The 24528-nt window shown below is 38.7% G+C and overlaps 1 protein-coding gene across 6 annotated transcripts in view; it reads right to left on the bottom strand.

Moving 5' to 3' along the window:
- ELF1 (E74 like ETS transcription factor 1) overlaps window positions 1–24528 on the bottom strand; it is a 131598-nt gene that overhangs the window by 21775 nt on the left and 85295 nt on the right. For 5 of the 6 annotated variants that reach the window (XM_027873656.1, XM_027873655.1, XM_027873659.1 and 2 more), the window contains exon 3: window positions 12535–12582. The exons of the other annotated variant lie outside the window; for it this stretch is intronic. In XM_027873656.1, the coding sequence (XP_027729457.1) occupies window positions 12535–12582 (48 nt within the window). The remainder of the gene's footprint in view (window positions 1–12534; window positions 12583–24528) is intronic. 6 annotated transcript variants of the gene reach the window in all.

Raw genomic sequence — 24528 nt, 5'->3', positions numbered from 1 at the left:
AGGAGAGTCAACATCCAAACAACTCCAGACACACTACACACAAGATAAAATGGAAATAATCGACAAAGGGAAGGCACTAGAATTAAGGGAGATCAGAAAAGGTTTCCTATAGAAGGTGAGATGAAGCTGAGACTTTAAGGAAGTCAGGAGGTAGAAATAAGGAGGGAGAACATTCCAGGCGGGTGAAGAGTATTCCAGGCATGGGGACAGGCAGGGAAAATGCCCCTAGATTGAGATATGGAATGTCTTGTTTGAGGAACAAAAAGGAGGCAGGAATCACTGGATCTAAGAGTAAGTGTTGGGGGTGGAAAGGGAAAGAGTAGGGAGGAATGTAAAGTAGAAGAAGACTGGAAGAGGGAAAGGTCAGACTATGAAGGGGTTTGAAACAGAGGATTTTGTATTTGATTCTGGAGGTGATAGGGAACCAATGGAATTTATTGAAGGGAGGGGGTATCAGACCCAAGCTTTAGGAAGATCAGTTTGGCAGCTGAACAGAGAAGCTACGATAGGGAAAGGCTTATGTCTGGGAGACCAAGAGCAGGCTAGTATAACAGTCCAGGCATGAGGTAGTGAGGGCCTATATCAGGGGGATGAGAGTATCAAGAGGCGAGAAGGAAGCTTATGTGAAAAATGTTTGAAAGGTAAAATCAACAAGACTTGACCACAAACCAGATACAGGGGGTGAGAGAAGGTAAGGAGCCACATATGGCAGTTAGGTTGTGAGCCCAGGTGATTGGGAGAATGGCAGTACCCTTGGCCAGTAACAGGGAAGTTTAGAGGAGAAGAAGGTTTGAGGAAAAAGATAATGAATTCCATTTTGGATAGGTTAAGCGCAAGATGTCTGCAAATGATCTAGTTTGAGACATCCAACAGGCATTTGAAGACATCAGGAGAGAAGTTAAGGCTGGACAAATAGATCTTTGAATCATCCACATAGGGATGATAACTGATGACAGCTAATGAGAAGAGAAGAGGGCCCAATATGGAGGTCAAACAATAGACTGTGATAAGATAATAGAATTCCAGAGTTAATGTGAACATGGAAGTGTTGCATTTGTGGGTGATGGCAAGATGAAGGGCAAGACTGTCTGCGTATGGCTGAGGTGGAGTAGAAGGGTAGGGTCATGTGAAATGAGTAAGGTGAGGAACATTTATCAGGGCAGCTAGGTGGCACAGCGCCTGGAGCAGCTAGGTGGCACAGTGGAGCTCCAGCCTTGGAGTCAGGAGGAGTTCAAATCTGGCCTCAGACACTTGACACTTACTAGCTGTGTGACCCTGGGCAAGACACTTAACCCTGACTGCCTCACCAAAAAGCGAAAAAAGAAAAAAGAAAAAAGAATAAAAAGAAGAAATAAGGGTGTTTGAGATAATATCAATATGCATATTTTAAGTCCCTTAGTATAACAGCAGGTATGAAGAAGAAGAAAATGACTGAGCCCAGTACGGGACTCACTGAAGGAAGGAAGGGGAATGTCCTGGAGGAGGGCAAACAATAACTGCCAGAAATCTTGATTGAACAGTAGATACAGATTTAGTGAACCTCAAAGGAGGAAAGATTACTGAGGAATGGTGGTAGTGATGACCTTGGAAGTGGCTATGAGGAGCAAAATTATTTCAACTCCCTCACCCCAAACAATGAATCAGGGAGAATGAATCAAAGTGCAACCAGGGAAGGAAAGGTGCTCAAGAAGGTTCAGGAGTGAGCAATGAGAGAACCAGCACCTTCCAGTTCTAAATCTATGATTCTATGAAAATGTATTCACCTAAAGTTTTGTCAAACAGAAAGGGAGAAGACTGTTCACATGTATCTATCAAGGTAGATACCACATGAAATAATAGAAAGAAGAAAATAGAAAGTATGCTAGAAATTCAAAAGATTCAACATTCAAGAAAGAAGTCAGAAACGAAGCTCATCATCTTGCATGTTTGTAAAAATACGATGGATGAATTAGAAATACTAATGCAAGGAAGCAAATTTGACCTTCCAGGTATCACTGAGACTTCATGGAATGGGATCATTACTTGAATATGGCTCCAGAAGGATATACCTTATTTAAAAGTAGTAAAATACATAAAGGTGGGGTGAGGGAGAATAGCACTGTATATATATATATTTTTTTTTTAATGTGACGATCAGGGTTAAGTGACTTGCCCAGGGTCACATACCTAGTAAGTGTTAAGTCTCTGAGGCTGGATTTGAACTCAGGTCCTCCCGACTCCCAAGGTCAGAGCTCTATTCACTGCGCCCCCTAGGTGCCCCAGCACTGTACATTTTAAAGCAATTTTAATCTACTTTCATTCAAGTAAGGAATTCTAGGAACAGGCACAGAGGAAGATAAGGGGGGGGGGGAGAAAAGAGAAGAATGAGTGAGTGAAAAAGCATGTATTAAACAGTCAAAATGTGTCAAGCATGCACCAAGCACGGCACTTAAGATCTGGGGATGTAAACAGAAAACTGAGATAATCCCTGCTCTTTCAAGAAGTTCACAATCTATTTAGAGTAACAGCACAATATAGGAAGGTTTATCTACAGATCCACAGGAAGGTTCAATAGGGTTCAGACCCAGAGCAAATAGCAAGACCCATGGTCCTTAGCATTTAGTGGCAGGGTAAAGAACCAGTAATCTGGAGGAAACTGTTTGGAGGACACAACAGGAGAGCAGATAGGTAATTCTCAGGAGTGTGGAAAGGACCAGAAAGATGGTAATGCCTGGTGGTCCTTAAAGAGCAATGGTAGCCTGGTAGTCCTCCACAATGCCTGAAGGATTTAGTTGGTTAATTCCCTGTTCATTGAAACGATGTGAGCAGCCATATCTGCCCCATCCAAGTGAGGGCAGAGGTCGCGGACCTGAGGGTTGGAATAGAGCTGACACTCTGGGCTCCTTCCAGCAGATATGGGTATGGGAGATTGGCTTTCTCTTGGAAAATGGAAAAGGGAAGGAGGGGTATATTGGCAAGAAAAGGACATCTGGGTAAGAGCTGGGAAGGTGGCAAGGGTGATGGATAGCTTCTGGGTAAAGATTAACTGAGGTAGAAATATAAACTATGTTGTCATCAAAGGATACTACAAGAGCATCTGAAAAGAATGAGGAAATAGATGAGTTTAGGAAACATGTCACAAGCCTGACACAGGGTCATGATATAGTGGGATATAAAAATGACAGTAATAATAAAAACTACTAATATTTATGGAGCCCTTAAATGTTTGCAAAGCATGTAATATCCCACTTGATCCTCACAACAACCCTGAGAAGTAGATCTTACTGTTAACCACAATAGGAGAAGCAATGATAGAGGGCATCAATTATCCAGACACCTTCTGGAGTTCTCTTCTTATCTAACAAAAGGCGAGCAGCTGGTAATATCTTGGCTTGCCTTAATTAAATTTTCATCCTTCAAAAAATAAAGGAAGCACAGAAGGGAAGTTATATTCTAGAATTGATCCTCACCAATACAGATGAACTGGAAACAATAGGAACCTTGGGAGGAAGAGGAGATAAGCAGGAATGCTAAGTTAGGTGTATCCTAGACATTGGGAGAAGAGATTCCAAAGGCTTCAGAAGACATGAATACAGAAGGGACAGAAGAGCTCAGTAAAGAAACTCTGAAGACACAAAGAAACAGTTCAAAAAAATACTCCAAGAGGAAGCTTGAAGGTCAAGAGACCTATATGAATACATAAGCTATTGACTGGCCAATTTAGATTTTTTTAAAAGATACATGTAAAAGGAGTCAAGGACAGGCAATGCAGAAAGATTACAAAGGTATGGCATAGTGTGGAGAGCTAAAATTAAGAATAAGTTGAGGGTGGAAAGTCATGATAAAGATAACCACAGGGAAGGGGCGTTCCTCCAGACTTGTTACTGAAGTAGTCTAGGGAACTCCCAGTGTGGAAACTCCTTCCACTGATGCAAATCAACAACTCATATATAACCTGGTGAAGATGCCTGGGGCACTGAGGAGTTAAGTGATTTGTCCAAGGTCACAAAGCTAGTGCTAACAATCCACATCTATCAAGGTACCTAATCAGATCACATTTGAAATACTGTGTTCTGCTCTGGATGCCACATCTGAGGAAAGACATTGTTAAAATGGAGGACACTCAAGATGGTAAAGATTGGATTGGAAAAATAGATAAGGCCTTAAATTGGAGGTAGATGGGATGATAATAGATCTAGGAGAGAATGCAAAACTACCCAAATCTTTTTTGCTTTTATTGTTTGTTTGTTTGTTTTTTTGGTGGAGAAGAATAATTCTTTTTCAGAGTAGACCAAGCAAATGCCCCCTTTGGCAGTGAAACTCAAGATAAGTAGGAAGATAAGAGTACTTTGGAAAGTTTAAATCACCAAACTCTGAAGAATATCCCAAGATACTAAAAGAATTACAAGGTGGAATTGCTGAAGTACCATCAGTGATCTTTAAAGACGGTGAAGAATAAAAGAGGTAGCTATCACAAGGTTAGATAATAAACAAGTATCTCTGGGTTTTTTGGTTTTTGTTTTCTAAATGAGAAGAAAGAAGCCTTAAAAAAGGCCGGTGAACATGACCAATTCCTAGAAAGAAATGTTATGACATATAGTCAAAGAAACAAAGAGCCAGTATGACTTCAAAAACAATGAGAAATTTAACCTCATTTCATTTTTTATACAATTGCTAGTCTAGTAAAACAGGAGAATGCTATAATTTACCTGAGTTTTAGCAATACATTTGACCTCAGATGTGTCCTAGAAAGTTTCTTACTAATTTCATGCTATTCTTTCAGACAAGAATAAAAGATTTGGGCTAAATGATAGTACAATTAGGTAAATTGGGACCTAACTGAAGGGACAGAGAACAGATAATAATATTAATGGCTCACTGAATTGAATGGTCATGTAAAATATCCCAAGGAATCTATCCCTGGAATTTTGCTGTTCAGTACTTTTTTAACCATGACTTGGGTAAAGGCAATGATGAACTTGTTACTAAATATGGCAATGACACAATGCTATAAAGAGCACCAGCCCTGAAGTCAGGAGGACCTGAGTTCAAATCCAGCCTTAGACCAGACACTTATCACTTACTAGCTGTGTGACCCTGGGCAAGTCACTTAACCCCAACTGCTTCACTGGGGAAAAAAGAGGAAAAAAAAAAAAAGAAAGAAAAAAAATTACCTAACATAATAAATGATAGCCACAACAAAAGATCTTGATGGGTTAGAACATTGGGCTGAAACATGATGTAAAACTACATTCACATTAAACTTCAAGCCTTAAACCTCAGGAGGCAATTCCTGGATTTAAGTCTTATCTCTGACATTAATGCCCCAGGAAACCATCTGAAACTATAAACTGCAAAAAACAAGAACAAACAAAAAATGTTACAGTTCTGTAACATCAGAGGCAAGGGCAGCTAGGTGGCATAGTGGATAGAGAGGCTGGAGTCAGGAAAACTCTTCTTCCTGAGTTCAAATCCAGCCTCAGATATTTACTAGCTGTGTGACCCTGAGTAAGTCACTTAAAAGGCTAATGCAATCTCAGGTCAAATTAAGATAGGCACGAGCTTCCAGGACAAAAGAAATGACAGTCCAGTTACTAGTATTATTGGAGAGTACCCAGGCCTAATCAGATCACATTTGAAATACTGTGTTCTGCTCTGAGGAAAGACATTGCTGAAATGGAGGACACTCAAGATGGTAAAGAGCCTTGAGATCATGGCACATCAGAAAGGGGATTATCCATTTAAGATGAGTTGGGATTTATTAGCTGTCTTCAAAACTTTAAGGCTTTTCATGTGGAGGATTCAACTTGGCCTGCTTGGCCCAAGAGGGAACAACAGCTGGATGATACAGTCTGAGTTTTGACTTGGCCAAAGAAAAATTTCTTAAATGCACTATGAAAAAATCAAATACCCTGCCTCTGGAGATGGCAGAAGTCTTGAAGCAAAGGCTGGATAGGTAGGCAAAATTAAGTTAGCTAGAATTGTTAGGTATATCATAAAAAGAAATTCTTATTCAGGGTTGATGCAAAAGCCTCCGAAGTCCCTTCCAGCTCTGAGATTGTGCAGTCCTGTGAATTCTACTGAGTTAAAAGTTAAGTTTGAGTGAAGTTTATATTTGGCTGTCATTAACAAGTAGCAAGGAAGAAAAACTAGAGAGGCCGAGTCCTACTCTATGGCATTAATTAACTTCTTTTACTGCACAGAAGAGAATTCAGATCCACAACTCAAACCTAGAAATTATCTGAGTCCAAGGCTCTTTACACTCTATTATAGTGTCACCCTGGCAAAAAGGTAATTTTCTTCTTTAAAAATAAGAAAATAGAAATGCTTTTTAACCTTATAGCATGCATTCAATTATTCATTCTCCTTGTCAGAAAAGCGGTTAAGATGCGAGATAGCTCATCATACCCTCTTCATCATTATTTACAATTCAACAAAATTTAGGTTCTTTAAATTAGCATACATAGTACTGACAAGACCAGATTTTGCACTTAGGTTTGAGGTGAGCTATCATTATAATCTAAGAATATTTATGAAGAAGCTGTCTTGCTATCTCATCTTTTCTGGCCTAGGTGGAAGAGAGAAAAGAATAAATGAGTCTCCTCTTTCTATCCCATCTTTCCCAGGGCTCCTTCTCTTTGAGGATTCTATCATCAGTTTTTGTCCTGGCTATATTACAAGTATTGTAATACAGGTCCATCTAGGGACAGGACAACTAAAACTGCCCTCATTTGAGTCACTCATTCCTTTCCTTTTTCTGCTTGTGCTTCCCCTTCTGAGATTTCAGGGAAGTAAAGATAAGTATTTCAGTATTTGTCCAGCGACCGTGAACCAGGACTGCCGGCAACTATCCAATACCAGAACCTACAGACACAGAGGTGATGACTCTTGCCTAAATTCAGATAATTCCCAAATGTGTGCATACACAATAAACTAGAAAGAAGGCCACTTTCATGTAACAAGATCCCAAAACTAGAATTTAGTATATTTTAACAAATATGTGGAAAGATAAACACTCTAACTACTACTGCTCTGGAGGCCATTTTAAATTCAAACATGCCTGTACCTGAAATGACCAGAAACAGAAAGAAACCTGTAAATCTCATAACTAAAAAGAATTTTTAAAGTATCACACACCACATCATATAAGCAAAGAAAACTAGGCTTAGAGTGGGACACCCGAGTTCAAAATCTGGCTCAACCCCATACCAGTTTCAACTTCCTCATCTACAAAATGGGAATGATAATAATATTTGCCTTACCTATCACAGGGCTATCAAAATAAAAATGCTTTGTAAGTCACACGGTGCAATATCAATGTGATTTTTTTGAGGCATGGAAGGCAGGCCACTTGTGTGACTTATCAGAGCATGGAAAGTCAGTCCCCCTCACTGGAGATTTCCTGGGGCACTAAGAGATTAAGTGATTTGCCCATGGTCTTATGGTAAGGACTTGAACCCAGGTCTTCCTGGTTCCAAGGCCTGCCCTATGCTCATCACACCATGCAGTCTCTTCAAATATTACTATCTTATTTTATAAATTTGAGCGTGGAAAATTTTCTTGTAGAGTTCTCTCACTATAAAATACCCGAAAATGGTAAAAATAACCCTGGACTGAATTTTAGATTGTGAACTCCTTGAGGGCAGGGACTATCTTTTTCTCCCTTTTGTATCCCATTGCTTAGCAGTGTACCTGACACATGATAGGCACTTAATGTTTGCTGACTGACTTGCAGAATTTATTGTAAAGCCTATTAAAAAATGTTTTTTGAAAGTTAAATAGCTCCATGCAAATGCTTTCTTAGGCCTAGAACAACAAAGACATGGACAAGCTCTTTTTTCCTTTAAGTAACAACTTAAATGTTCTATCACCGGTTTTCCTGATCCTCATCACTTCTGCTTTTGCTTACTGTCAAGAAAATAGCTGTCCCATTGATAGCTAATGGCCCTATCTGTTCCCTCAGCTCAGGACAAGTAAGAAGCCTGAAGATAGTGGATCTTCTTGGTTGACACATCAAAGGAACTGTTTTCCACATAAGGACAAGGTCAAGACCTGTGATTTCATTGGTATAGGAAGTTCCCTCTACCAATGCAGGCTGGTACGTTATTTGCTACTCACAGAGTGAGTTAGTATAAATAAAACATGGCTCATAACTTAAAAAAATTTTTTTTTCCACCAACCATAAGATAATTTCCTCACCTGATTCAAAACTGCTTTCTTGAGTGAAGCAAATATTCCTCATTCTCCTTGACTTCGCTGTAGCTTCTGACACTGTTTTTCACCCTTTCTTCCTTAACTCTCTTCTCTCCTGGTTTACCTTCGATCTATCCGCCCATTCTTTTCTCAGGATCTCTTTTGTAGGATCCTCATCTAGATCATGCCTTCTAACCAGAGGTTTCCTCAGAGTCCTATCTTGTGTTCTCTACTTCCTCCATAGAATTTCACTGTGTGATCTCATCAGCTCCCAAGGATTTAATCACCATCTCTATGCCAATGATTCTCAAATCTACCTTTCCTGCCTCCAACTCTCTGCATACCTCCAATATTATATCTCCAACTGTCTTTCAGACATCTCGAACTACGTGTTCAGTAGACATCTTAAACTTAGTATGTCTGAAACTGAACTCATTTTCTTCCACCCCCAAACCCTCCTCCCCTATCTTCCCTATTACTCACCATAGAGGACAACAATGCTCTCAGTTCCTCAGGCTAGCAACATAGGAGTCATCCTCAAATTCTCATTATCTCTCATCTCCCACATCCAAGTTGTAGCCGGAGCCTGTCAATTTCACCTTTTTTACCACCTCTCAAATAACTCCCTTCTCTCCTCTGACCCTGCCTCTATACTCTAGTATAAGCTCAAGCCTAGACTACTGCAGTTGCCTGCTAGTGGGTCTGCCTGCCTCAGGTCACCCTCCATTTAGCTACAAAAGTGATTTTCTTAAAGTACAAGTCTGATCATGTCACCCCCTACTCAGTAAACTCTACTGGCTCCCTACTGCCTCCAAACAAATATACAAATATAATACAAATGCCCTCTTGGCATTCAAAGCCCTCCACAACCTAGTCTCCCACCTTTCCAGGCTTCTTACACCTTACTACTGAACACATACTCTTCAATCCAGTGACACTGGCCTTGTGGCTGTTCCACCAAGACCCTCCATCTCCTGGCTATGGGCATTTTTGCAACTTTCTCCCCTCCTCTGCTCTGACTACTGATCTCCCTGGCTTCCTTTAAGTCTCAACTAAAATCCCACTTTCTACAAGAAGCCTTCCCTAACCCTTCTTAATTCCAGTACCTTCCCTCTGTTATTTCCCATCTATCTTTGCTTTGAAATATGTGTTTGCATGTTGTCTCCTCCATTAGATTGTGAGCTCCTTGAAAGCAAGGACAGTTTTCTGCCTCTTTTTGTGTCCCCAGTACTTAGCATAATACCTAGTACATAGTAGACACTAAATGTTTACTGATTGATTCTTTTTTTACTTTCACTTCCCACAGGGCTGACACACAGTAAAAGCTTCTAAAATTTCTGCTAGGTGTAAATCTAAACATTCATCCCTTCTACATCTCCGAAGTTAGGGGTGCTGGAATATGGAAAATCAAAGTAAAAATTTTTGGCCCTACCTTTATACCATAGAAGAAGTCTGAATTTTTTTTCTTTTTTTCCTTTTCTTTCACAGGGTATTTACCTTACATAAAATTTGGGTTAAGTATTTGGTCAAAGGCTCTGTGTTACCTTCGACTTCTGCAAAACTCCCCAAAAATTCCCATTTAATTTATTACGCCAACAAGCGATAGCCATGATGGGGAAAGTTATGATGTGGAAGGAATAACTGTAATCCTATGATTATCTGTGTTCTCTCTGGACTTAATTTTCCTCATCCATGAAATGAGGTTGGAATTAAATGGAAACTGTAAGGTCCCTTTTCCAGCTTTAAATCCTACGACTTTAAATCCTGATACAGACAAACAACAGATAATGCCAGTTTCTTTGCAATACAATGGAGTGAGGAGGAGGGGTTTTTGGGGGAGGAGAGGTTTTTTGGGGGGGAGGGGAGTTAGGTTCGGTTTTTTTTTTGTTTTGTTTGCAACAATGGCAGAGTTATCCATTATATTTGGCTTAGTCTATTATTACGACTAGCATTCCTGAAACATATACCAGGTAAAAGTAGGAGGAAATAGTCTACAAAGCGTGCCTGCAGAAAAAGCAAAGCCCAGGATTAAAATTTTGCAACAGACAAATTTCAAACAGCACTGAAATACTGTTTATGTTTATTATCTTCAAACTCAAGAGGAAGCCTAAAGGAGTGGAAAAGAAATGGCAGCCCTGGAGTTAAGAAGCCCTGGTCACTGATACTTTCTAGCTATGGGCTAGTCACTTCGCATTTCAGTGCCCTAGACCTGGAAAACTCTGAGAGTTGTATTATTAATCACAGATGAACTGACATCAGAGGCAGCAAACTTTAAGACCACCCCAGTGTAGTCAGATGCAGAATACATGCAATTGGGCATTATTTAACAAAATAATTACTTTGTGGTTTTCTAAGTCAATATGCAGCCATATAGACTGACACCACTGTTCTCCATCATGCAAGTTCCCCATACACAGTTTAAATTACAGGTGCAGGTTTCTAAAATCTCAAAACTTAAAATTTTTTCCCGAACAACTCCTGCCCTTTGAAAATGTTCGACAATACTCACACCTATCATATTGGCTAATGTGACCAAAAAAAAAAGATAAATGTTGGAGGGGATGTGGGAAAACTGAGACACTAATGTATTGTTGATGGAGTTGTGAATTGATCCAAACATTCTGGATCAATTTGGAAATAGGGCTATAAAACTGTGCTATAAAACTTTGATCTAGCAATAGCACTGCTAGGTCTTTATCCGAAAAAGATTTTTTAAGAGAGGAGGGGGTTGGACCGGCTATTTGTACAAAAATGTTTATTGCAGCTCTTTTTGTGGTGGTTAAGAATTGGAAATCGAGGGGCAGGTAGGTGGCACAGTGGATAGAACACCGGCCCTGAAGTCAGGAGGATCTAAGTTCAAATCTGGCCTCAGACACATGATACTCACTAGCCGTGTGACTCTGGGCAAGTCATTTAACCCCAACTGCATAAGAAATAAAAATAAATAAATAAATAAAATTGGAAATCGAGAGGGTACACATCAATTAGGGAATGGCTGAACAAACTAGTATATTATTGAAATGGAATATTCCTGTGCTATAAGAAGTGGCAAAGCAGGATGATTTCAGAAAAACCTGGAAAAACTTACATGGACTGATACAAAATGAAGTGAGAAGAACCAAGAGATCATTATACACAGTAACAGCAATATTGTACCATGCATTCTCAGCAATACAATGATCCAAGTCAATCCCAAAGGACTCATGATGAAAAAACTATCCACCTCCAGAGAAAGAACTGATGTTGTCTGACACAGACTGAAGCATGCTCTTCTCTCTCTGTGTCTCCCCCCCCTTCTCTCTGCCCCTCCCTCCCTCCTTTGAGTCCTCTTGTATGAAATGACTAATAGGAAATGTTTTACATCACTGCACATGTATAATCTATATCAAATTGCTTACTGTCTCAGGGAAGGGAGAGGGGAGGAAGGGAAGACAGAATTTGGAACTCAAAACTTTAAAAAATGTTAAAAATTGTTTTTCATGTAATTATATTTTTAATATGTTTGACATATAGAACTTTATTTGAAATCTTCCTCATTTGCAAAGAAACTAAAAAATACTAAACTAAAAGGTAATTTTTAAGCCTATTGAAAATGAATTTAACAAGAAATCAAGCCATAATCTACAGGATAGATGTTTTACTCAAACTGCACGATAACTAACACTAGTTTCCTCTGTCACATGTAAAAATTAGGAATAACAGTTAATATCTTTTTTTTAAAAAGACAAAATGAAAAATTAGTTAAGCAATAGGAAGTACAGAGTGGTTCTGTTCACTCACTCAATCCAGCATAGGCTCTGAGAGAGTCTTCAAGAAACTATGCGTGACCCTTCCAACTCCACTGAGTAAATAAATTTGTTCCCCAAACATGTGGAAATAAAAATGCTTAAGAGCTGACCAAATAACTTGTTAGGTTTTGCCCAATTTCTCTAGCAACAGAGCTCAATCTGGTATGTGAATGTTGTGTAACATCCTGTCAGTATTCTTTATGAAGCAACTTAAAAGGAAACATCTATTTATCCAAGCTTTCTCTTAAAGTGCCAAGCAGTTAATTACAACTACTTTATAATACAGACCCCCCTCGTTCTCTTTTGAAGACCTTTGTGTTCTCTTCAAATTACAGTATCCACTCCTGATAAAGGCTGTTTACTTTACATACCATAAAACAATTAGAAAATAACGTGTTCTTTCTCTAAACATCAGAAGCTCCTAGGACTTTAACCACAATATTTTAGCTAATTGTAGCAAATACACTAAATGAAAACTGGATATGATACTTTCATTGTTTGATTATCATTGTGGCAACCCAAGCATATAAAACTTAACTTATTCAGTTTCTAATTACTAGAATATTGAACTTACAAGATTTTCCTTATCTTCATCACAGCCAGCATTCATGAGCTGGGATTCCTATGTAATAAAAACAAAAGTCTTTTCAGAGAAATATGATCAAACTATCATATACAGTTTATCAGCTATGCTCATTACTAAATATTGTACAGGTTCTAGCTCCTCTATGACCAGGTTTTGTGGTTTTTTGTTTTGTTATGTTTTCTTTGGGGACAGGGAAGGATGGAAGGGCAAAGTTTCCAGAGGTAAAAAAGAAAAACGGCGTTTTCAAACAGTATCCTTCATGCAGAAAATGACTTTCATAACCACAAACTTCCCAAATCCTTTTAAAGGTCACAATCATTACTTTCTAGCAGGAGTATTACTATCAATTAGCTCAGGTTCCCTGTGAGCATTTTCTATTTTAAGGGGGGAAAAGTTTGGGGGATTTCATAATCCACAGAGTCAACAAAATGCAACATTTCAGTGCCTTGTCTACTAGAATTATAGAATGACAGAGCAGGAAGGAGCCTTAGACCTCCTAATCCAACAACTGTCCCTCCCCCCCTTTACACACAAAGGAAGATGGTCTGAGGTGATAAAACAGAATTCAGATCTCCTCAGTCCCATGTTCTCTCCACCTACAACTGAATCACAGAAACAGAAGGCACTTCAGAAGACCTCTACTGCAATCATACCTCGACAAGGGGCCAATCCCCTCTACAATATATTTGGCATGGGGGCATTCCAGTCTTCACTTTTAGACTTTAAACCCATTCATCTCTGGACAGTCTCAATTGTATTCCCTTATATGAAGCTTAAATTTTGTCTCTTGGCGACTTCTACTCATTGCCCCATAATGCTCTTTCACACAACTCTTCAAATTTTTTAAGACTATCCTGTGCAAGAGGGCAGCCAGGTGGCCCAGTGAATACAGCAACGGCCCTGAAGTCAGGAGGACCTGAGTGCAAATCCGACCTCAGACCAAATACTTGACACTTACTAGCTGTGTGTCCTTGGGCAAGTCACTTAACCCCAATCGCCTTTAAACAACAAAAAAAAAAGACTATCCTGTGCACCAGCCCCATCCATCTCCTCTAACCTAAACATCTCCAGCTCTTTCAATCTGTTTTTGTCAGACAATGGGATCCTATTAAAAGGTTTTAGGCATAAAAGTATGTTGGTAAGATGATTCCAACAGCAGAGTATAGATGGTTAAGAGAAAAAAGAAGAAGAAAAAAAAAAAACAACTAGGGACAAGGAGGGATCCCAGTTGACCCACATTACAGGCAACTGAAGGCAAGTCAAAAACCCCACATAAATCTATTATTTCCACTATTTTTAAAATAAACAAAAACTTATTTAAAATAAAAGCAAAATGGAGTCATTTTTTTCTAAGTCACCATGGATATAGACAGCTGGCCTTGGAGGCAAGAAGGCATGAGTTCAAGTTCTAACTTTTGATACATACTGGTTATGTGACTATATTAACCTTTCAGTGTACCCCAACAGGTTTCTAATGCTAAAGGTCAACAGCAAAGGTACCAAACAGAAGAGAAGTGTCCTCCTCACCTATCACTGAAATCACTGCCCCAAGTCCCTATTTTCTTCTCTCACCATCATTACATAGGAAAAAAGACCTAGGGACAAGTACCACATGCTTGAGAGACTAGGAAAAAACAAAACAAAACAATAGCTTCACAGCAGGGCAAAATGTCGACTGGTTAAAAAGCCAAAGACATTATTCCTTATGATCCAAATGGGTGTTAAAGAGAATTTAGTAAATTTTTTGGATGCTATCAAGCTGGTAGCTCGTTCTTCTTGAGCTCTTTGTAGCACCTGACCCTGCCTCCTCTTACCTGTAGGATGGCTCCTTCTTGGTCACCTTCTCTGGATCATCACCATATCACACCCACCCAACAGTGTTACACTCCAAGGCTCTGAGCTTCCAGGATCCTCAGAATTCTCTCTCCATTCTCTCCCTTGGTGACCTCGGTTGCTCTCTTTGATATAACCTCTATGCAGATGATTCCCAGACTTAATATATCCAAGCCCTAGTCCCTTTCCTGGACTCACCACCTTCCTGCTGGGAATTTCAAACAATGTTCAAAATGGATAGGCACTCGACATGTTTTAAAAAAAAAAAAAGATTTCATTATTCCCACCCAGCAAAACACCTGTCTCTGTATTCATCCCAGTTTTTAACAAGGTTACCACCACCCTTTGGGTCGTCCAGGTTCTTAACCGCTGGAGGCACTCTCCTCTACCCCACTTGCCCAATCAGTTGCCGTATTCACTGGTTCTAGCACAACAGCACCTCTCAAACAGGTACAGGTCCACTTTTCTCCATTCTACTCAACCCTACTTCAAGCCTTCATTATTCCTCCCCCAGACTACTATGGCAGTCTCCGAACCTCATCTCTTTCCTCTCCTATCCACCTTCCACACAGCGGGCAAAGTAATTTTTCAAAAGCATAGATCTGACCATGTCATTACCCTAACTCACTCCAGGGGCTTTTCGACTATCTCTAGGATAAAATATAAACAACTTTTTGTCATTTAAAGCCCTTTATGACCTGCTCCAACCTGTCTTTCCAGCCTTATTATATACACTGCCCTCACTTACACACTACACAGTTCAACCAAACAGGCCTTGCTGTTCCCCATATACTCCGTGCCTTTGCATGGGCTACCTTCCATGCCTGGAATGCAATCTCTCCTCATCTCCATCATTTCAAATCCCTTTCTAAACTCAGCTCAAGTACCACCTTCTACATGATGCCTTTCCTGATCTTCCCCAGTGGGTCTAGTGCCCTCCTTCCACTCTCATCCACTTACTTGATGTTTATTTTCTGTATACTACATATGTACAATTCTTGTCTCCCCTAACAAAATATAAACTTTTCAAGGGCAAAGGCTGATTTTTTGTTTGCCTTTTTCTTCTCAGTGCCTAATACACAGCAGGCACCTAATAAATGATTATTGATAGACTGGTTGACGGCCTTGTAACAAACTGTCTCTAGTAGGACTTTACAAAAGCATTGAAATAACAATCTTTTAGTAACAAACCAAAGCACAGACCCTCATATTAAATTCCACACAAAAACTATTCGTGTTTCGCTGAGGTACTACAGTGTCCAAAACTCAAAACGGAATCAGGGCCACTGAACCATCCCCAGAGACCACATAATGACTTAGAAAGCCACTTACCAACATTCTTTAAATTTTATTGTATTTTTATTTATTCTGTTAAATATTCCCCAATTACATTTTAATCTCATTCAGTTGTACTCAGGAGTACTGTCCAAGCTGGGGACAACTAACATCTCTGATGTAGGTAATCATCCCCAAGACCATCTGGGGAACAATACAATGTAGAGAACGGTCTTGGAATCAGGAGATCCAAAATCTAATCTTGGGTCTGCCCCTTGACAAGCTGTATTGCTCTGCTCAATAAGAATAGTTAGCATTCATGTTTTGCTTTAAGATTTGCAAAGTGCTTCACATATAAACTCAATCCCCCTTCATGCTAATGCCTTGTCTCCAATATTACCTCCAAGTTTAGATAGACCGATAATCTTGTTTGTACACAGTAGTTTGCATGTTGTCTCTCTTCCATTGCACTGCGAGTACCAGAGCAGGGAGCATTTTTGCTTTGTACCTCCAGTGTCTAGCACAGTGCCTAGCATGCACTAAGTTCATTATAAATGCTTGTTCATGTAAATTCACAAAAAAAAAACCTCATGCTTTAGCAAAGAGGCCTATGACAAGAACTTTATCAGTAATTTTAATAAGTAGGAAGTAAAATGAAGCAGGTACTTGAATGAAGCAGTCTAGTTACAGCATGACTCCAGGAAATAAACAACCTCATAACAAATGTTACCTGATAGAAGAAACTCCAACATGTTAAACCAACTAAGCCCAAGCTGATAAGCACTGCAATATTAAAGGGGAGTGCTGCCCTATGACATCTAAGCTGCCTGATTAATTAAAACTAAAACTGACAAGACTATTCAATCCAAGAACCATGTTAACTGTTCTCTGAAGGCCAGACAGAAAATTAAGAAAAGCTGAAGCAAGTAGGGAAAAAAAAAAAAAGGAGGGGAGGGGTTACAGCAGTCTCAATTATTCAGACCATTCTATTCCTAACCGTTCTAGATATATGGATGTTCTAGTTATCAAGGTTCACTAAAACATGGGGAAATTCACATGTTATAGTAGAACAGGCATTATAGCTCATATAATTTGCAAGTTGGAAGGGACCTTAACAACCCTTAATTCGAAGGTCTCATACCCCTCCTAAATAAATATTTAACATCTTACTACTTGACAGAATGAAGAACTCACAACTTGAAGACTAAATACCGGCATGAAACTGATAATTAACAAGTACCATAAGCGAAGGTTGAAAAGGACTTTGAGAGAGTTTTAGAAGGATGCTACATTCTGGACAAATCGTTATTATGATGAGCTAAAAACTACCACCAATTAGTCCTAATTCTCTCTTCTGCAACAACATAGAGCAAGTATCCTCCTTCTACATAACAGCACTATAATGAAGAACACTATCATACACCCTCTCTGCCACTCTCAATCTTTTATCCAGGCTAAACATCACTAATTGCTTCAACCACTAGTATGACATGGTTTCTAGACCAATAAAGTCAGCCACTTCTAGATATACTCCAGTTTCTCAGCATCCCTTTTAAAAATGTAGTGCCCGGGTTGAAAGACAATATTCCTATGTAGTATAATTAGCACAGAGTAAAGCAAAACTACCACTGCAGGAATAGGTGATTACACGTATGGAGCATGTCATATACTGTCAGATACAGTTGATTTGTTTTGCCAAAAAAGTTTTTCTTTATTTCTTTTAAAAAAGAGAGAGATGCCTCACTGGGGAGAGAAGGAGGCTTGTATATTTGGAAATGAAGGCGATGTCAAAACAAGAAACACGGACAAAAAAAATTAATGCAAAAAAAGAGTGTGTCAAAAATGGAAGTGGGGAGGGAAAGGGAAAAGGCATGTAAGCACATATTACCTATTAGGAACTATGCTAAATGCTTTACAGATCTCATTTGGGAAAAAAATATTCCAGATATAATCTGATTAACACATTTAAAAAAGCAAAGAAAAATAATATTCCAGATATGATCAAATTAGCACAGAGTCAAGCAGATTTATAACCTCCATGAAATAGACACTATTGTTCTACTAAGGAAGAGTAAGTTTAGGTTAGGATTTTTAATAACTGCATATTGAGCTTATGGTCAGTTAAAATCATGATGGTCTTCTTTCATATGAACTGCTATTGAGTTATCTTTCTCATCCTATACTGATTTATTTAAAACCTAAATACGTGAACTTGAAATACGACAGGAGTAAGAGTACATGAAATAATGTTGGTATCTGCTTAGCTCTAAAACTCATAGAAATCCTTCTCAATCACGACATTGTCACACAATGTGTTCTCTATTATCTTTTCAATTATGTGTCATCTACAGATTTGATTAGCACACCTTCTAGGTCATAATGTTTGCATATGTGATACATCCCTTTTCTAGCTCCATAAGCTGTAAGTTTTATTAGAGCAGGAACACTTGTATTTAACCAATAATTGTTGAATTGAATTTAATTATCTTTGTATCTCTGCAGCACTTGGCTGTTATACGCACAAAGGAGTACTTAATTAAATCATCCATTCAACACCATTTATCAATAAAAGTATTGAACAGGATAGGGCCAACGGAAGAAGAAACTTGCACCACACTAACAGAGACCACTGACTTTACTTTAAGTACCTATAATAAATGCTTCATGTATGGTTGTTCAACCAAGCTATAGAACTACTCAATTCTAATTACCCAAACCACATTTCTCTATTTCATCCAAAATTATATCATAAAACGCCATGTAAAGTGATTTTGTAAAAGTAGGACACAATACATTTACAATCAATATAATTTGTAACTAATTCCTGAATATAATAGCCTATGAAAAAGTGAATTTATTCGGGATACAAAGAGGAATGAGAATTTTCAAATAATTAGAATAAAATATACAATACTAGAACTATCCTGAATTCACACTAAATTCACACCTTTTTATTATTAAGGGTACTGGAGAATATTGCAATCATCATTACAAGTATCAATTCTCTTTGAACAAAAGTAAGGTGGTAGAGAGTATAAAGAACCTTAACTAATTTTCTGAAATAATGGTTTTCTCCCAAGTAAATCTTTTATACAGAGTTATTTGTCGTCTGTTCCCTCGTAAATGATTACAGAACATGTATTGGGGGAGGGAGTTTCCATAAGCTTTTTAGTTCCTTTTATTCAAGGCACATGCATTTACTCTGATTTTTCTTTGCCCAATATAACAAGTAGGTCAATAAATACTTATTAAACACCTATTATACTCCAGGTGCTGTGCTAAGTGCCAAGGACACAAAAAGAGGCAAAAAACAGTACCAGTGGGGCAGCTGGGTGGCGCAATGGATAGAGCTCCAGCCTTGGAGTCAGAAGGACCTGAGTTGAAATCTGGTCTCAGACAACTGACACTACCTGCGTGACTCTGGGCAAGTCACTTAACCCTGATTGCCTCGCCAAAAAGCAAAACAAAAACAAAGACAAAACAAAAAAAACACCCAGTACCTGCCTTCAAGAAGCTCGCCATCTAATGGATGAGACAAGCACACAAATATGTATAAGCAAGCTATGTACAAGATAAATAGGAAATAATTAAAAGAGGAAAGGCACCAGAATTAAGAAGAGTTCAGACAGACATGCTACACACTATGTATTTCCTTCAAGTAATCTGGGAAAGGGAAGGACCTAGCAACATTACAAAAACTCATTATAAATTTTCAAATTAAGATGCTCACTATTTTCACTTCCCAATAAGAATGAAGATATAGTTAAATGTGGTTTGGTGCACCTGATCTGTTTTTCCAACTGTTCCAGCTGATCCCAAGTTTGAAATAAGTAGCATTCATTACCTGATCTAATGTTAACCATATCCAAAGACTGTTAACAAAATTTTACAAGATTTTCTGCCTCATTAGAGAATGACTTCATCCTTTCTTATATTAACAACACTACTAATACCCAATTGAGATGAGTTAAACAAAACTGCCCAATCTATATCTCAAATGGACTGCAGACTTCAGGATTGAAGTTTGTTTTTGGCATCCTTCTAACCCTCTCTTACGGTTCCTCCAACTCTTAGTCCAGCAGTAACACCATGCTTCTGCACTCAGTCACCTACAGTGTTAACTTAGCAACTCCCTCAAAAGCTGTATGTGATCTCTCATTTCCCTCCCTCAATTTAAAAAAAAAAAACTGTCTCACTGCCTAATTACTCTATTCTCTATGCAATATTGAGTAATAATTAAAAAGTTACCTAATTTATTAAGTGGGATTATTTTGAGAATTTAACCTACTGTTACTTCAGAAAGCCATAAAGGAACAGTCTTAACATAAGGAGAGATTTTAATATAAGAGGGGTCAGCTGCTGCTGCTGCTTCTTCTTCTCCTCCACATTCCTTCTGCCAGATCTTGGTCATAATATTAACTCAATTCTAGTTATCTTTTCCAGGCACCTAAGCCTTCATCTAGGGGAGTGAGACGTGGAACTAAATGACTTCTAAATCCTTTTTGGCTCTAAACCTATGTATGATCTTATAAAGAAGATGGGCCCCACTCACAGGATTCCTCACCCAAGACACTCCTCTGCTCATCACTTTACTAACAACAAGAGAGACTCCAAGTGAGAAGTGAAAAGGGCCTGAACCAAAGCAATGGGAGTATGAGAAAAGAGAAAGAGATCCAGGGACCCTGAGAGCTGATCACCAACTCAGCACCCAGAACTCAGAGCTAGAGCTGATCCTGGACTCAGGCTCAATGCAGGACAGCACAGCACAGTACAGCACAGCACAGCACAGCACAAAAAGCCTCCCACAGAACAAATCACAGACTCAGTGCCTTGCCCTGTACAAAGTATGTGTTGGGAGGAAGGGAGGAAGAGTGCGGGTGGTTACCCAGAGGAACTAGGATTACAATCTCAGCCTCAAAAGAGCTCTCAGCTAGGCCAGTAATGCTGGCTTACCCAAAGCAGACAACTAAAGAATAACTAAACAAAAAAGATAAAGCGCTATCATGAGGCATGCAATGCCCAAGGCACAAACCCATAAAAGAGCTCCAAATGCCTAAAAGTAAAGCCTCAAAGAAAAAATCAAAACACTCTTTCAGATGCACTCTTTATTAACACCCAGTTTCAGGCACTTGGAGTCACTTTACAATGCTTCAGATACAGGTCCAATTTTTCTATACTATTAGATTTTTTTAAATATTTAACATTTTGGTATTTACCCCCATCCTCCACAAATACACAATTAATAAATAAGCTGCTGAAGCTTCATGCAATGGTTGCAAATACCAACAACACATGGCTACCGTTAATGAATAAGCATTTATTACACATCTACTATGTGCCAGGCACTATGCTCAGTGCTAGAGATACAAACACTAAAGTGAAACAGTCCCTGCCCTCAGAGTTTAGATCTAATGGAGAAAACAGCATACAAGGATCCATGCATGTATGTGCATGCATACATATACATATAAACACGTACAAAGCAGATGGGGGGGTGCAACACCACTAGCAGCTGGGGGCCCAGGAAAGATACATTCCAAGCATGGGGCATGTAGTGGCATCTGTGATGAATAGCAAAGCCAGTTAGGCCTATCCAGACAACACTAAGGTAAGTAATGTATAAACAGACTGGAAAGGTAGTTTTGTTATGCAGACTTTTAAATGCCAAACAGAGAAGTTTATACTTTATCGTAGAGGTAACAGGAAGTTTGTGAAGTTGGGGGGAGAGGAGGGGGAGAGGGAGAGAGAGAGAACATTGTTAGATTTTCATTTCAGAAAACTTACTTGTGAGCAGAGTGGAGTGGAGAGCACAGGGACAGAATTGTGGAGTCTGGGGTTATAGTGATGAGCGTATGACGTATGGGTGGTGGCAGTATGAGGATGCACGCAAGAGATATTGTGATCAGCAAGTTTTATCAACTAACTGAATATGTGGGTGGGGTAATGTCTAGGAACAGAGGATGACATAAAGATTAAGAACCTAGGTGAGTGGAAGGATGTTAGTCTCTTGAAGAGAAATAAGGAAGTTTGTAAGATGGGTGAGTTCGGAGGGGAAACAGTAGCATTTGTATAGCACCTAAAATGTTGCAAAGCATTTTCCATGTTACCTCATTTCATCCTCACAACAACTTTGTGAGGTAGGTGCTACTTTCTACAAACACCTGCAATTTTAGAAAACAGAAAATCTCTTCACATCACATTCCCTGAAATAGAAAAAAAGTTCTCCAAGCAATTAAATGAATAGAGATTTTAAAATGAATGTAGATTCATGGTCTTAAAGGGCAATTCTCACATTTTTAAAAAGGTAAACAACCTTAGATTAAGATAGAATAATAATAACATCAAAATCATGAGGCTCAACCCCCAACATTAGATTTCTTCTGTCATGGGTCACAGATGGAACTCTTAACCCTGACCATCTTTTTCTTTTTTTCTTTTAAATATTGGGCAATTTGTCACCTGCAGATGAATCAACACAAATATGTTCAGCACCATTAATCCTACTGATGGCAGGTCAATAGCATCCTATCGCCAAAAAAGCAGGACATCATTATTACCGCCCACTGTCCTACATCAGGGTCAACCAATTGGCAATAAATAAGATGTCATTCAATTGCTGAACACCATGTTTTCATCGAAATGAATTATTAAGAAAGTTAAAGTGAAGACTCTCTGCTACCATGAGCTAACAACAAAGAATGAACACAAATGGAATTAAATGCTGTGATGAAATAAAACAAGAAAATCATTTATTTAATGATATGCTTCATTATTATTTGCTACATGGTAATTACGTAAAAATAAGTAAACAGATCGCATAAAAAGTCATAATCATTACTTTTACATAGTTAAACCAAACTGCTGTTTTCCCCCTTGATCCTCACTCCAGCCAATTTGTAATTTGCCAACTTTTCAGTCTCTATTAACAGCATCGATGTTAATTTTTCTTTATTTTGCTTACATTTTAATCCTTAACACAAATCCGGACAGTCATAAGTTAGAAAACAAATTATTATTCAATAAAAGTGAGCATTCTGTCATCCATGTCTGATGCCTCTTGGGCTGTCTTCAACATTAATACATACCCCTAGTCTCTTCTGGTGTGGTCCTTGAACATCAAAGAAAATCAAAGAAGCCCAGAAATCTAGTCCTAATTTCAAAACTAATATACTTCAATGCAAGATAATACAGCACAAGAAAAAACATCTTTGTCAAATCCTGTGTTCAAATTTTTGGTTCAGAAAATTAAGCTAGACCTGGCCTACACTCGGGCTTCAGAGGAGTAAGCATCAGGAAGATAAGAGTAATGAGAAGAATTACACCTTCTGCTCTCTGCCCTGTTTTTATACCCTGAAGTCACCACAAGGAGAAGCTGTGTAAAGAGTTATCTTACAGCATATATAAAGATGCACATGTGCACCTTAGGAAGGGCAAAACTCTCCACTTCAAACATCTTGGGTAAGCCAAAGGGCCACCTCTCAGATCCAGGACCTACTATGTTATATTATGGCTATAATTCTATGGAAAAAAATTAACTAGATTGTATCAAAATACAATACAATCATATAATTTATCACAGATAAGAAAATTCAGGCTCAGAAAATATTAAGTGATTTTATTAAGGTCACACAGCTACTAAGTGAAGGGCCAAGATTAAAACACAAATCAACTGTCTCTTGATCCAGGGATATTTTTAACTTCATCATGCTTCCCCTCCCATAAGAATGTATTATCTATTCAGAAAGCATTGTTTTATAATTCCATATGAACCCATTATTACATCATCAAAAATTCTTAGAACCAACCTCAAATTCATTGATGAAATGTCTGACTTTATTATATATCTACACAGTACAGTGGATAAAGTGCTGGGCCTGGGGTCAGGAAGACCCGAGTTCAAATTTGACCTCAGCACTTACCAAGTGCTGCACAAGTCACTTAACCCCATTTGCCTCAGTTTCTTCCTCTGTAAAATGAGTTGGAAAAGGAAATGGCAAACCACAATCCAGTACCTTTGCCAGGAAAACCCCAAATGGGGTCATGAAGGTCAAATACAACTGAAATGACTGAACAAAACAAAATACATGTAAACAAAATAATGGAACACCACAAAATCCAACTAACATGGCACCAACAAAGAACTACAACTCTGCCCTGTGTGTGTGTGTGCGCGCGCGTGTGTGTGCATGTGCGCACATGTTTTGTAAAGCACACAATTTTAATAAAGAACTTTTTTGGATATCATCCTAAAAAGGGAAAGCTGTGAAGCAGTAACTTCTCATTAAATCAGTTTTGGCAGTGAACAGTTAGCACCAGTTTTCTGAAGGAAATTGTAAAGTTTAAATTTTCTTCCATAAGACTTCCAATGTTATGTTAATGTAGTTTTTGGCACTTAATTCAACTTAAATCTGTCAAAAATTTTATCTGAGATGATATGTGTACATCTAAGTCATTGGTTTAGATCACAAATCATGTAATATTTGCAAAGTGGTTAGCACAGTGCCTGCTTGTTCCCTTCCCCCATGTGGAAGGAGCCATTAATAGCACTTAGTCCGTCTCCTTCATTCTACAGATTGAGCAACTGAAGGCCAGAAAGTGTAAGGGACTGTCCTAAGTTTGCAAGGGTAGTAAGTGGCAGAAGCAGAATTTGATCATGGGGTCCCCAGTCTCCAAATCCAATGCCTTTCCACAGTACCTAGACTATAAAGTCCAAGTAGGCAGGGACTGACTTATTCAAATTGTCTATCTACTAGCACAGTGGTGTTTACTAAACACCTGCTCTAAGTTTTAAGAGAAGGCTACTATTACCTTTACAACATACTCGGTATTCTCCACTGCCCCTTCCCGATGCACACTTTCAATTTTTTCTAGATT

Source organism: Vombatus ursinus, unplaced genomic scaffold (genome assembly GCF_900497805.2).
Source record: "Vombatus ursinus unplaced genomic scaffold, bare-nosed wombat genome assembly UNPS02014802.1, whole genome shotgun sequence".
In the NCBI taxonomy this organism is placed as follows: Eukaryota; Metazoa; Chordata; class Mammalia; order Diprotodontia; family Vombatidae; genus Vombatus; species Vombatus ursinus.
Note: the sequence above shows the minus strand (reverse complement) of the source record. Positions and strands in the feature narration are given on the sequence as shown.